At 28.8% G+C, this 15399-nt stretch overlaps 1 protein-coding gene across 1 annotated transcript; it reads left to right on the plus strand.

Annotated features, from left to right (window-relative positions):
- The first annotated feature begins 8099 nt into the window (after positions 1-8099).
- On the plus strand, positions 8100-14429 carry LOC107168665 (6-phosphofructo-2-kinase/fructose-2,6-bisphosphatase-like). The gene is made up of 9 exons (XM_089220531.1): positions 8100-9339; positions 10180-10296; positions 11728-11888; positions 11951-12236; positions 12304-12407; positions 12474-12695; positions 12754-12991; positions 13076-13203; positions 13334-14429. The coding sequence occupies exons 1-9, from the start codon at positions 9219-9221 to the stop codon at positions 13433-13435; spliced, it is 1479 nt and encodes a 492-aa protein (XP_089076657.1). The 5' UTR covers positions 8100-9218; the 3' UTR covers positions 13436-14429.
- Positions 14430-15399: the final 970 nt, after the last annotated feature.

A 15399-nucleotide genomic window follows, 5' to 3' on the forward strand; every position in this document is an offset into this window, starting at 1 on the left:
AATAAAAGAAGAACGATTATATTAATAATAATATCATTAATATCCCGTTACCGTTCTACTGTATTTATAATTAAGTATAGTACCGGAAATGAGACTGGTGACAAAAAAATTGATAATTTTTTTTAAATTACACGTAATAAATAGGTACACAATAATTAGAGTAGGTAAATTATGATGATTTCTGATTTATTATGGCTTATGAGATTAAGGTATTCTGGTATTCATGTGTTATTTGGAACGATCTACTTGAAGGGTTGAAGCACTTGAAAAATTAAACATTTCATTCAAAATAAGAGTAGGTATGGCCGTATAGGTATACCGATATATGTATTTCAGTAATTATAATGGTTATAGCTTAGGTACCTTATGCTGTAGATATTTGTGTCATATTTTTAATAATTTATTTCAGTTATGAATGAAAATGATTCAATATTTCTTTTTTTGGGGGGAGAAGAGTTGATAATATGTTAAATGTTGGTTACTTTTTGGATGGCACCCTTTAAATCATTAAACTAACCGACCATATCGTCTTTGTAAGCATTACATGTAACGCCAAATTAATTATTTTAAAATCAACGTTAATTTTGTTGGTTTTGAATACTATGTCAAATTATTAGATCATCTTTTCTGGCAGTACCTATTGTTAATTCTGATTAATCATTTGAAATCATCTTTCTAAGAAGTTTATTTAATATTGCTTGAAAATGTATAATATGGTTAGGTTAGGTAACAAACTATGTATTATAATACGTTACGAATTTCGAACAAGTATGTTATATTGTATATTATCTATACGTATCGCCAGAACATATAAAACTATATAATAAAATTTAGGTACCTATCTATAATATTATCAACTTGAACTACTTACCACCTAATCACTGAATCATAATATGATATATAGGTATTATATACTGTACTGCATAAATAACCTTACTTATAATAATAAATATTTAAATGATTTAATGTTATCAAATGTGTAGGTACACTAATACCTACCTCATATCTTAACTGTTTGGGAGATTTGACTTGAATAAACGAAAATCGTGTAATATCAACCTTAAGTTATTAAATAAATAAATATCTATATTTTCTCCTCGAGAAGTGGTCAGTTTTGATTTTTAATTAAAATTATGTTCAGTTGTTTATCGGCTAACTACAGGAGAATCATCATAACCGGTTGCACCTACAACAAACTAGTCGAAAACACAAATACGGTCGTGACTCGTGACACGTCTGCTCAGCTGCTCTTTTTACAACATTATTCAAATAAACAAAATTATGTTTATGCCAAAGATACCTAACAAAACATGATTTCATTTTGTTACTAAATAATTACGAAATTTGGTAGGCAACCTATAGACACGAGAAACTTTAAAATCATCTGACAAATTAATTTATCTGTCTAGATATCGATAAAACATTAATATCATTAATATCAACTTATACAAATTATAAGAGTTTTAAATTATCGGAAGGTATATTTTAAAACGTATCTTAATAATTGCTGCTCTTCAATATAGGTAAAGTCGTACTTTTTTCAACTTGAGATTAGAGTGAAAATAATAGTTAAAAGAATAACGTAGTATGAGTATACAATAATATTGATTGCATTATTTAACATCTATGGTTAAAATAAAATACTTAAATACCTACTTGACTGATTTCTGATTTAAAATTATAGGTAGCGCAAACAGTGAAAATTGTAAAGAATCCTTACAAAATTAATCTATAGTAATCTATATAGCCATATGTATATAAGTAATATCTTGCAAAATTATGTCTAGTGAAGTAGATGATTTTCTTTTAACGCAATACATTATACAGTAATAGTATTAAGTAAATGCTTTGAATTAAGGCATTATGCGAAATGCGATTTGACTTAGATCCCGTTATTTTCCCGTTTCTGTATCTAAATGACATAAAAATATTAGATCTAGGAATGAGGATAATATGTTATGTACCTAATTTGTATAGTACATGCAACAATATAGCATTCATTACATATATACTGTATCTAAATGTATAGTAATTATATGATTATTGCAATTGTTTACATATATGATGAATATCATATCATATTATACCATATAACAAAATAATAAATATAATCAATGTTTTTATGCATTATACCTACACTTTGAAATATTGTAAATATTATTTTAATATAAGTATACATTTGGAATTTTTATTTGTTAAACAGTTTCCAAACCTATCCATCTGATAATTAATTTTATGTAGGTATAAGTATGATTATATTATGTATTAATTACTTCTTGTATAATGTGCAAAAATCAAACAAATGACAATTAAAACATATCATATTATTATTCTCGTAGGTATTTTTTTTTTTTTTTTTATTGAACGTTACAGCTTCGGCAGCATAGGCCATTAGCTTTGAGTTTTATACAATTATATACTTATAAATATTTACATAGAATAGGAAGAAAAAAAACAGTTTATACAATATTAGTGACTTATTACTATTAATTATTATATGCTTTTTTCTAAATTTAATGCCTTGAGGAAAGATATGATGGTTTCTGGTAGGCAGTCGGGACCGATAATTTCGTACAGGTTGGAAGGTATGTTATGCTTTTTACGTTCTTCCTTCGTAGGTATTTATTATTAAATAAACCATCTATAAAACTTTTTTTTTTATTGAATTTACTAAATAATTTCTTTTAAGTTCCTGTTTGTTTAATTTAAATTAAAACTAATATTAATGTGTTTAATTATAATTTTAATATTGACGGATTTCAAACTGAAGGTGGTATCACAATTCCACATTTCAGTTCAGATAGTTTTGATGTCGTTTTTAATTTTTAAATTGTTTTTTTTTATATATATATATATACTTGGTTGTAGCGACTACCAACAATAGTTAAAATATAATATAATTATTTATTTAAATATCAAAATATTATAAAATTTGGCGAAATTGAATTGAAAACAAAATATAATTGCATATAGTTGATTAAATTATTAATTGAACAATTGTTCACTATAGCCCAAAGGCAACAAACCTACAACTGTTAATTAATATCGAAACTGTAATTATTCATATTTATTTCATGGCTAAACTAATGAAAACAAATTGATTAGTAGTAAAATTAATTTGGGTATACAAATATACAATTGATTATATTTTTGCATTAATCAAAGTTTGTATTAAGGAAATTACAAAATTTCTTAGTCTATCTATACTAGAATTATACCTAATGGTTAATTATTATTTTTTATTGTTATTAAAATGAAAACTTTTAGACTATGTAAACTAAAAAGATATGATCAAAATATAGGCCATAATTATGTTTATAGCCCACGTGTTGTTTATGCTACTTTATAGTATTGTGCAAGGAAGTATCTATCAACAAAATATTATTGCTTATATTATAATATATTACATTACTACTATAGTATTTTATCAGAATTATAACTTTAAGTAACGCCTATATATAATATTATCAAGTCGTAATTTATGGCCAATATAGTGGAGAACTTGAGAAATACCTAATATTTGGTAAATATTAATCCATCAATATTTATATAAGTACACAACAACTGTTACCTATAATGCAAGTAACAAATATTTTGATATGTCATATGAATTATATAAATTAACCTCTGTTAACTTAAAAGAATATATATTTACTAGCTATTGTTTACGACACACAATTTGTGCCATTATGATAATTTTTAAATAATTATTCAAAGAATATAATATGTTTATTGTTCATATTATATTGCATTTTCATAACTAGTCCATGAAATATATAGTTCAAACTCTAAAGTTTTATGGATACGTGCGAATGCTGAATATAATGCTAAAAAAAATAATTTTTAATTTAGTCTATAATATCTCGTACTTAGATATTCTCGTAAGCGATAAAATGATTATAAGTAATGATTTTAAATTGATTAAACTATTTTATGTTATACAATATCATTAAATATTATAAATTAATTATAACATTAATAATTAGGTATGTTTTATGCAAGTACCGAACTATTAGGGAGTAACTAATAAAATAAATAATAACCATGTATGTATTATGTAATGTATTATATTTATATACTATTACTACCTACAAGGCACAACTACAAATCATCATTTACCTATACTCTATAGATTATATCGGCTATCTTAGAATTATTTGAAATTCAGCAATTTAAATTTAAACTCACCATTTCTATATCGTAAATTTTTTATAATACTCGTACTATCACTGATTATAATCTATGATATTATATTCCGGATCACATCATATTATTCGATGTAAAAACTAAGTACTAATTATTGTGTAGTCTAGACATCTATGAATATACAATAGTAAACTATACAGGGAAATAAAATGCATAGGTAGTAAATTTTACAATTTTTAAAGCAACTATGTATGTGTTTTGATTATGTATGAATTTTTAAATTTTAAATCACATTTTAAAATATTGTTAATACGGGTATGATATACTATATTGTTGTTTTTTATATAAAAGTAAATATCTACTTTTATTACCACATAAAACATTTTAGTAAAAAAAATTAACCACATTTAGGTTTCATTACACGTGAAAATGCTAAATTATTTACATTCATACTCGTAAAGGTTGTAAACTACTTACGCCCTATAATAAATAGAACCGTTAGTTTGTAAATATCTTTATTTTTTTATAAGAAAAATAGTATGTTTATATTTGTTATGTACATATAGTACAATGAGCAACTATCTAATACCTAGCTAGAATTTCAGAAATAGGTTAGATATCAATAAAAAATAAACCCTTAGTAATACATAGTGGCCATAGTGCTGTATAGAAGGAACGTGTCAAAAAGTTTCACCGTGGTTTTATGGAAGAATTTTATTTAAAAGGATAGTTGTTTAATTATTATATAGACGTCATGTGAATTTCGGATGTAATTAAATAAATATATACCAGTGAGGATATGTCCCATAGTAATCTACCTTCTAAGCTGATCGAATTTTAAGGTTAATTTAGAGGTTATCGATGGTGCATATTATGTAACTGAGAGAACAAACTGTAAAATCATCTAACAAAGGAGTTTGTACTGATAAATAACAATGTAGATAATATGTTCAAATTGATTTATAATTTATATATGACATTTATTACATTTAGCTAATTACTTTATACTTTTCTTGTATTCTTGTTATGGACATTTTAAATAAATATGTAGTTTGTGATTTGCGTATATCTATTGAGGTTTATGAGTTTGGGTAGTAAGTAGTAACCTATAACTCGTCTATTGTTTAGCTTTATAAGGAGTGAACAAAATCGCTTTTATACTAAACTGGAAACTGTAGGCCAAGTTTCGTTTTATTGACTTAATGATGTATTGTTTAGTCATCTATGCACATATTCCATATCTATATTCGATATGCCAATATGCCTTTGTTCAAAAAATGTTTCTTGCACTCATCAACTGTAATATAGTATACGTATTATAGTCAGAGTACCTACTGAGTAAAAACTATGAAATGTGTGATAAATATAGTTTAACACGATTTTCCACAATGACGATTAACATTGTGTATCAGTTGTATAATACTTAGGCGCATTGCCACGGTTTTTTTAGAGGGGGGGGGGCAATGGCGCAACTAGAGTTCAAATCTTGGGGTGCTACAATTATGATGGATCTATCATATATATATATAATATCTACATTATATATATATATTGCTTTTTGGGGAGGAGGACTAGGAGGAGGTTGGTATTTCAACATCTAAAACACCCTTCTCTCCACTGGTTACGTCACTGACAATACTATCTCTATAATATAGATGTATTAATATATATAATATATATATTTATATTTTGTCATTCAGTGAGCAACCGTTTCCGTAAACAGAAAGTTAAATGCGTATCCTAAATCCGAACAATAAAGTTGGATAGTATTATGTTAAGAAAACCGTTTCGTAGGTAATGATTTGATGCTGATGGAAAAAGGAAGATTTTATACCAAGTATCTATCTATATACTGTCAGTAAATAGGTAACAGGTACCTATACTCAGTATTCACTATTCAATATTTATCATTATTATAAACATTGATTAAATCAATGATATGAATATAAAAATATTAATTAAACAATAGTTGTATTCATAATTTACTACAAATATCTGCCTAAAGAAAAGCACACTCTATATTCAAAGAGCATAATATCTTCCTGGTTTATACGTGTAATTTATGAGTAAAGTACAATCAATGTAATACGATATAACTCATATTTTGTAATAAATTTCTGTTTTGTGTTTTAAGTGATATTTTAGTACGTATTTCAGATTTATAAAACGGTAAACACGTCGAAACAAGACGTGATGATAGGTAAATACTAAAATTCTAGCCGATGTATGAAACAATGGACGTATAGAAATAAGTTCAAAATTTCAAATAACATATCGATATGTATCGATCAACACATAGGCGCCCGCAGAAATATTTCTAGGGGGGGGGGGCAATGTTAGGATTTGAGGATAAATATTATAATTTTACTAGGTGTTTTAAAATAATAACCTTTTTTATTATACCTACTCGTATACAATATATTATATTACAACTTATTTTATACTTTAAATTTGTTGTTTAGTATATAGTAATTTATCTTAAAACATTAAATTTAAAAAAATATTTTGCAAATGCCCCAGCTTGCCCCCTCTGCGGGCACCTATGGATCAACAAATTATTATTCGCTGTTAAAATATAGGTCACTAATCAACTAATCTTTATTAAATATTTTAACCAATTTTGTATTTGTATATTGTTGGCCACGGGCAAAGAGAATCCTGATTCTTGATGGATACTACAGCATAAGTATATTAAGGTATATTTTATATAATATTATATATCCTACTGAGAACTGGCCTACTATAATAATAGTAATCATTAATCATTATGTATCTCAGCATGATCGCGTATATGGCTCATGCTCATTCATTTACTCGGCTACTCAGGGCAGGCTATGAAGTGTTAACTATTTAGTGAACTTTTTAGGTGACACGACATAAAATGTACATATTATCAACAAATCAATTTAATAAATATATACATACATGTATCATACTTTTAATGATATTAGTCTTGCATAATATGTTCATATGTTGTACACTTATGACTTATAAAGTTATATACCTACTAAATTCAAATATGAGTTATTGACATTTGATTTGAAAAAATAAACCCACGCTAATACATTATAATAGGTATAATATCTTATATAAGATATTATCCTTGGTGTGGGAATGGGAGATAGGAAGTGACTAGTGAGTGGGCAGTGAATAGTGATTACTAGTTAGTATTTACATAGGTTTCACAAATACATCATGAATATAATAATATTATAGATTATAGTCTATATCTATAATATAGACGAGTAAGTAATATATATACTACGACATTCATTATAGGTACATATGAAATATCTATGGCGAGAATTGTGTGCTCGACTTGCCGTAATATTTCCTCCTCCCCCACAATTAAAATTTAAAACAAAAATATTATTGTTTTGTTGTTTATGGACGCAGTATCCACGTATATAACGCGTCGATAAGGCCGATAAGGGTAACAAATTATGAAATGTCCGTAGCTTGGCGGCGTGAGGGGATGAATAAGATACATTTACACGACCTTGACCGACCGGGTAAAACTACGACGTAAAAACATTCAAGCCCTCAATAAAGGGCTGCCTACTGTGACGTGTTAGCAATAAAATATTCGAGACTCTGCGTAGTACATTATAGCTGTTGTAGTGGTAGTATTGGATCAGTACGCGCCACGCGCTAACAGGTCAACAACAATAACAACAACAACAACACCGCAAGAAATTTGCGGTCTACGGAGATTCGGCCGCACTGCAGCTGCAGCCAGCAACCCACCACTGCCGGGCTCAATTCACCTCTTCCGTAACCACCATCCACCACACGATATAGGAGACGTATAGGACTACTAAGGGTATACGGGCATGCGGCAGTGCGCAAGCGTGAACGCTGCCTATCCCCACTGCGCTCGGTCCGGACGACCTTTTTTTTGTTATTTTTCACATCATATTACGTTACACGCCGGTTCCGTCCCGACCCGGACGGATTGCCATCGATTACTCTGATTTTGCGTCCAGCTGCGCTGCTATATAGTAACCGCGCGTTAAGCAATAGGGCACTTCGTCTCATTTTCTGCTCTCACACCGCTAGTCGTTCTCTCTCGCAGACCTCGCCGTAACTCAATATCACCGTTCGCCGCAGTACGTCGCTGTCGTCGCATCCGCACCGTTCACCAAGCGTCGATCCGTCTCGAGAGAGTGTTGTAACTCGGCGCACTGTCGTATGCTCGTATTATAGACCATAGTTTGCACAGGCGCATGATCACACCACTTTTTAGTAGTGCCCCCCCCCCTCAATCCTCATCACCACCCATCGGCCAGCGGAGTAGCACTGCTCTCTAGCAAAGTAGGAGTAGCTAACGTCAGAGTGTCAGATTCAGACAGTGTACAGTCGTTCGTCTTCCGAGTGTGTTGTGCGGCCGTAAGATAGATAGTGGTTATTTATTTATTTTTATCATTTATTGTTCTTATTGTTTCGCTATTGTTTTGGTGATTTAAAAAGAACATAATATTTTGTTTTACGTGCGCATAGAACTTATTTTTCGTCCTACCGTACGCACCTGTCGACAATGCATTTGTATTTCTGTTGCCGTCTGAAATCCGCCGACGTCAATCTTATATCGCGTGTGTTACAGCTCAAGGGCTGAATATTGTTACTTTTATAGTAACGCACTTGCCTTAACGGTGTACTTTGGTACAATCCGACTCCGCTCCGATTACCTCTGCCTTCGCCGACCAGCGTGCTATTCTGTTTCCCGTTTGGCATACACACTGCGTAAGGGTTCACGGACGAATCCTCCACTGACATCCAGTAGCTTATAGCATTCGTTCACGCTTCAATACACCGGTGGTCAAAGTGGACGCGTCAAATTTTTTCTGCACCATCACACTGGCCAGCAAAGTGGACTACGTCGTCCGTAGAAGATCCATTGGTGGTATGAGGCCAGACCTGCAGAAGCTAATCTATCATACTTCCTCAGACCACTTTTCAGAGCTAGACGCCATTGCCGTGCTCTAGTCTTACACACCGCTAGCAGTATAGAATAGTTTTAATCGGTGTGAGCGTGCGAGTCCTGTTTTTGGTGTGTCCGTGACTACAACATCATGGCACCAACTATCATGATGCGACCTACTAAAAAGGACTGGCAACGCCAGTCACAGTCCGAATCTGAGGATGACGACATGGTTGGAAAGAAAGATTTGTTGCCGCTTGTAATGACCCAAGGTGAAAACAAATTTTCACATATTCTTTTAATAACACTTAATATAGATAGTTCAAACAGTATATAAATCAAAAGATTCACTTTATCAATGTACATGTCATAGGTATAGGTACAGTGTAATCTTAATGACTTCATTCAAACTACCTAGGTATTAGGTAGGTACCTAATTAAATAGGAATTCTGTTTATTTTAAAACTATTTCATTTATGCTATATTTTTTAAATTTGTACCTATTTGTGACTGAGGTCATGTGGGTGGCTAAAAAGTATATTGTTGATAAAGTGAAATGCTTTTATATTTGGCCGGTCTCCAATAATTAAAATATTTATTATCATGTGTTTAAAAAAAAATCTTTATATTACTTTAACAATTATTATTTTTGGTGTTTAGTTTATCCGCTCTTATACTTATTAATAATATGCTTGTAAATATCAAAATTGTATTATCATTTGTTTACCTAAATTTCTTCTCTAAGTAATTTGATGGATGAGATTTATTATAGTGTTTCAATTTTCATTTAAACTGACAACTGTGTTTGAGATAACTGTTTAAGATAGTTAAAACATTAACATTCATATTTTAAAATAAAATTAGGGACTGCTCAATTTTTTTCAGACAAATGTAAAAGTCTATATGGTTTACTTTTAAGTAAGACTTATTTATTAAGTATTTAATGATATGTTTACTGGCTTAAAAATCTATTTTCAAGCGATTTGCTGAACGTTGGCCAATAAATTATTGAGAATACCTGGCCAAATGGTACTGTTCATGTTTTTCTATAACATATAGTTTTAGTTTTGTATATATTGCATGGTATTAACATTGTATGTATAATTTTTCAGTCGGTCAACATTTTGTGCCCTTGGTTATAACAATGGTAGGTTTGCCAGCTCGTGGCAAAACTATTCTCGCCTATAAGATTCAACAATATCTAAACTGGACAAATCATAAGGCTAAAGGTATGTGCATGTAATAAATGTAAGCACTAAGGTCTAAGTTAAATCATACAATTAAAAAAAAAAATTAACCATTCAAAACAAATATTAAAATTTAATTATTCCTACCAATAAATAATAAGTTATAACCTACATTATATAGATTAGAACTAATGTTCTGGTTTATTTTGAAACCTTATAAGTGTAAATATACCTAATCATAATTTCCTTAGTTAAAAATATCAAATATATATATATATACATCAATACTCATGATTCTTAAGGTTAATCTTCATTATTAAATTTAAAATTATTGTAATTTATTAACCCTAATATTCTTTAGATCTCATATATACCTATGTATTAGGTTCTTTAAAATTTTTTTTCCTTGTTTAACAAGGAAATGTTCGTTTAATAGTTTTTTCTTTAATTTTGCAGCTTACTCCCTTGTCCAAAATGCTGCAAAATAATATTGTATGAAAAAAATTAATCGAATTTAGGACGAGTAGTTTATGAGTTATAATTATAAGTATTTAAAGTTTAGATTGGCAGAGTGGAGTGGTACGGGGTTACCCCGCAAAATGTTTGTCCACTACTCTGCTTGTCTAAACTTTAAATACTTATAACTCATAAACTACTCGTACTAAATTCGATTTTTATGAATCAAAATACCAAGAAAAATATTCTGCTTTGGAATATGAAACTAAAACTCTATGTTGTCATTCAAAAAAGTAAAAAACTTAAAAATATTTAAAAACATAATTTTATTAATAAAAACGTTGGTTTTTTAACTACTTGAAACTATGTCAGATAATATTTTCAAAAACATTAATAATTTTTGAAATAATGAGCGTTCAATGATAAAAGAATCACCAGGTATAAATAAGCAGAGGCCTATTTAGGCACAGGGCCTGTAGGCCCGTCCTAGAGAGGCAAATTTCAACGATTTTTTTTTTTACAAAATTAAAAAAGTATTTTTCATTTGATAAAATCAAACTCAACTAATTTTTGTTCGCTCAAAATTAATCATCTATCTACATGTACCTACAACTATATTATACAAGCAACACAGTAAGAGCACAAAGATAACAAAGCAATGCGGGTTCAATTTCTTTTAATTAAGACAGAATTTTACTGTATGTAGTAATTAATTTGAAAATTAAATTGTAAGAAGGATGAAGGGGGGGGGAAGGGGGGTGAAATGGAAAGTGCCTACAGGCGGAAAAACCTTAAATACGCTACTATAATTAAGTTGTGTTCATATATTTAAAATGTGTACATTTATTTTTTATTGGACCTAGTACCCTTAAGAATTAAGAGTTAATTATATAGTATTATCAGTTTTTATTTATAAATTCTAATTTATATTAGACATTTAGTATTTATTTGATATTTATAACGTTTGTTATGTAAATTTGTGTCAAAAAAATATATAATTATTTTATGTATTTCTAGTATTTTCTGTGAGCTCATACAGGCGTAAACACATTGAGTTGTATAGTAGCCATGACCTCTTTCGTAAGGAAAACAGTGAAGCGGCTGAGATTCGTCAATTAAGTGCTCAAGAAGCACAAGATGATGCCACCAAATGGTTACAAGATGGAGGAGATGTAGCTGTAAGTATTAAGTGATAATTATTTTATAGAATTGTAAAATATATGTTTGTTAAATGTTTTAGATATTGGATGGTACTCATATAACACAAGCTCGTCGTCAAACGGTGTATGATCATTTTGCTAAAGTTATGGGGTATAAGGTATTATTTATTGAGTGTGTTTGTGATGATGAAATGCTTATTGAGCACAATGTCAAAGAAGTATTGCAATTCAGTAAGGACTATAGAAATATGTCCAGTGAGAAAGCGCTGGATGATTTTCATCACAAGATTGAACATTACATGGAACAACATGAACCAATGAAACCAAAATCAGATGGCTATAGCTACATAAAATATTTAAATGGAGGTAATACTTAAAACAATCAGTTAAAAAAAAAAATGTTCTTTTAATTAATGTTTAAAATTGTATTTAGGAGAATCACTAACTGTTTGTCGTTTGAATTCTCCTATGCAAAGTGAGGTGCTAGCCTTTGTTTCAAATTTCAAACCATTAGCAAAAACATTTTATTTTTCAAGAGTAGGTCTATTATTAAACAATAATATTTTTATTTTTACCAACATAACAATTTGACAACTCTTATAGCATGGAGAAAGTGAAAATAATGTTTTGGGTCGTATTGGAGGAGATGCTGAATTGTCTGTCCGTGGCCGCACTTATGCTGCGGCATTGGCAAGATATTTTAATAATGAGAATCGTTTAGAGGGACTACGGGTGTGGACAAGTGAATTAAAACGTACCCATCAGACAGCTCAAGGTATTAAAGCACCAATAGAACCAGTGCCCTTTTTGAATGAGTTGTATGCTGTAAGTACACTTTTCGTTTGCTTTTGTTATAGTATCTCTATGTTAAATCTTTTATTAGGGTGTATGTGAAGGATTGAGTTATGAAGAGATGCAATGCAAATTTCCACAAGAGTTTGCTTGGCGTGATCAAGATAAGTTACAATATCGCTATCCATGGGGAGAGTCTTACATAGATATTATGACACGATTGAAACCAGTATTGTTGGAACTTGAAGGAGATATAGATAATCTATTGATAATCAGCCACCAAGCTGTTTTAAGATGCTTACTTGGATATTTCTTAAATAAGAAACACGGTAATTGAATTTATTTATCAAAACTCAATTTAAAGTTTGAAACATTGGTATTGTATTAAGTTATTTATTTTATTTATCTTGCAGAAGAATTACCGTACATTAATGTACCTTTGCACACCATCATCAAGCTGACTTTAAGTGGATATAAATGTAAAATGGAAGTGATTAAGCTAAATATTGAATGTGTGGACACATACCGCATGCAACCAAAGGTAAACTTAATAAAATAATACAAAAAATATTTATATTTATTCCTTTTTTTAATACCTAATGATTAAAACTGGTCATTAATTTGTTAAATTTTTATGAACAGTATTATTTTAATAATAAAACATATTACAGAATTGCTCCGTCAATCGTTCAACTGATGATGCCTTACTAACAGTGCCAGCTCATTTTGAGAATTTATCTTTGTGGAATCATGCGCCAATCGTTCAGCTTTGAACATAATTCAAACATTATATACAATTAGATATATTTATGTTTGTAATACTATGTATGTTTTCATATACAAATTAATTTACAATATCCCAATAATCTTAGATCTTTAAATTTTATAACGTCATGGCATTTAAAATGGTTTGATATTATAGAAGATGTAATGTTTAATTTCAGATATAGAGTTTTTACATTAACTTTATACTATAATAATATTTTAAGTGAATATTAATAATTTGATTATTTTTGACATTTACGGACCATGTTATGAGATGATAAATATTAGAGATATTTTAATAATTTTTAAACATAGATTTGAAAGAACACAAATTAGATACTATTAATTAGATATTAAGTGTTATAAATAATAAGTACATGAAGAGTTATGGATTTCTATAGTTTGTTTATCACATTCATATAGTATATTGCTATAACTTATATCTAACAAACAAAATCTATTGTTTTTATTCCCCATACTAGTTTCAGTCTTGAAAATATTTGATATTATCAAAAAAAAAAAGTTAAATCGGTGCATGTGTTTGATTTCTTATATTGTTAATAACATTCTATAATCGCACAAACATAACACTATAGTTCTGCTAAAATACGAACAAGTTCCTAAGTAGCAGCAACAGAAAAGATATTTATCTATGTTGATAAAAAGTATATAAAATCCAATAATTATATTAATTATTACTTTTGTTTGTGACAAATTATTCTATTCTTCCATTTTAATTATTATTTAAAATATTTTTTTACTCTAGTTATGTTTGATTTATTACATATTTTTTTTCACTTTACTTTAAACTATATTCATTGTTGTTAAAAAAAAAAAAAAAAAAAAAAATGGTAATATTATTGAATTTGGATATAAGCCAACATTTTTGTAGCATTCTTTTGTAGCTTATCAATTCATATACATTTAATGTAATTTTGTTTTGTCTGAATTTAAGTGATTAAGATAATAAATAAATAAATAAGGTACAAATTTCCAATTAAATTTTGATTTTTTTTTTTAGCATAATATTCAAGATGATCTCTAGCCTCTGCGCAGTAATTGTTTTCTCTCAGACTATTTCCAATCAAAAACTGGTTATGCTTAAAAATACTCAGTTTACCTTAATATTTTCTAAAAAATACTGTAATTTTTTTCTTCCCTCAAGTTCCAACTAGATCCAATTCGGTATTAGAAGTTATAAAGTTGAAAATCAAGGTATTTTTTCTATATAGTTAAGTTTTCATGTGTACACACATAAAAAAAAAATTGTGTAAGTGGATGTCGCTCTGCTGTACAGTAGGTTACATGTGGGTTACTGTAATGGATGGAATTAAATTTGAATCCAATGATATTATATCATTGTATACGAAAAACGATTCTGAGTGCAGACGGTTTATCTGTCTAGGATATATCATAGATTATTAAAAAATTTCAAATCTTAGATTTAAAAAGAAAAATTTTTATGAATTTCTAACTAAGATAATTTGAACATTGCTGTAATTTGTATTTAGTCAAAATTTGAACTTTAAATGCTTATAAAAAAAATTGTGTCTATGTATTTTAATATTTTTCAACTGCTATTGTTACTATGTGTTAGAAGCCTTGTATTAAATTTTCAAGCTTTTCTACCCAACAAATACATTTTTATCGATATTTTTAGAAAAAAAACCAAAAAAGTTGAAAATTAAAATGTCAGTAAACTGCTCAAAACAGATCTAAATATTTTGAAATTGTATCAAATATATAAAATGCTTATATAAACATTCAGTGAAAATTTCAAGTATCTGCGGTCATTTGTTTTAGAGTTAACCAAATATAAGAAAATCGCTAAATGTGAAATCTAATGAAAATCCAATGTTGTACAAATTTAAATTTCCAATGCTCATAAAAATCTAATTTGAATTTCCGGTGAACATTTTTTTTGTGAAAAAGATTGAAAAACTTGTAAGGGATCTTGTATGAAATTCTCAAA

The sequence above is a fragment of the Diuraphis noxia genome, unplaced genomic scaffold, assembly GCF_037042655.1.
Source record: "Diuraphis noxia isolate RWA-SAM2 unplaced genomic scaffold, SU_Dnox_SAM2 contig0002, whole genome shotgun sequence".
Lineage (NCBI taxonomy): Eukaryota > Metazoa > Arthropoda > Insecta > Hemiptera > Aphididae > Diuraphis > Diuraphis noxia.

Coding starts and splice junctions, on each gene's coding strand:
- LOC107168665 (XM_089220531.1), top strand. CDS start 9,219: ATGGCACCAACTATCATGATGCGACCTACTAAAAAGGACTGGCAACGC. Junction 12,237..12,303: donor CATAAAATATTTAAATGGAG/GTAATACTTAAA, acceptor AATTGTATTTAG/GAGAATCACTAACTGTTTGT. Junction 12,696..12,753: donor TTTTGAATGAGTTGTATGCT/GTAAGTACACTT, acceptor ATCTTTTATTAG/GGTGTATGTGAAGGATTGAG.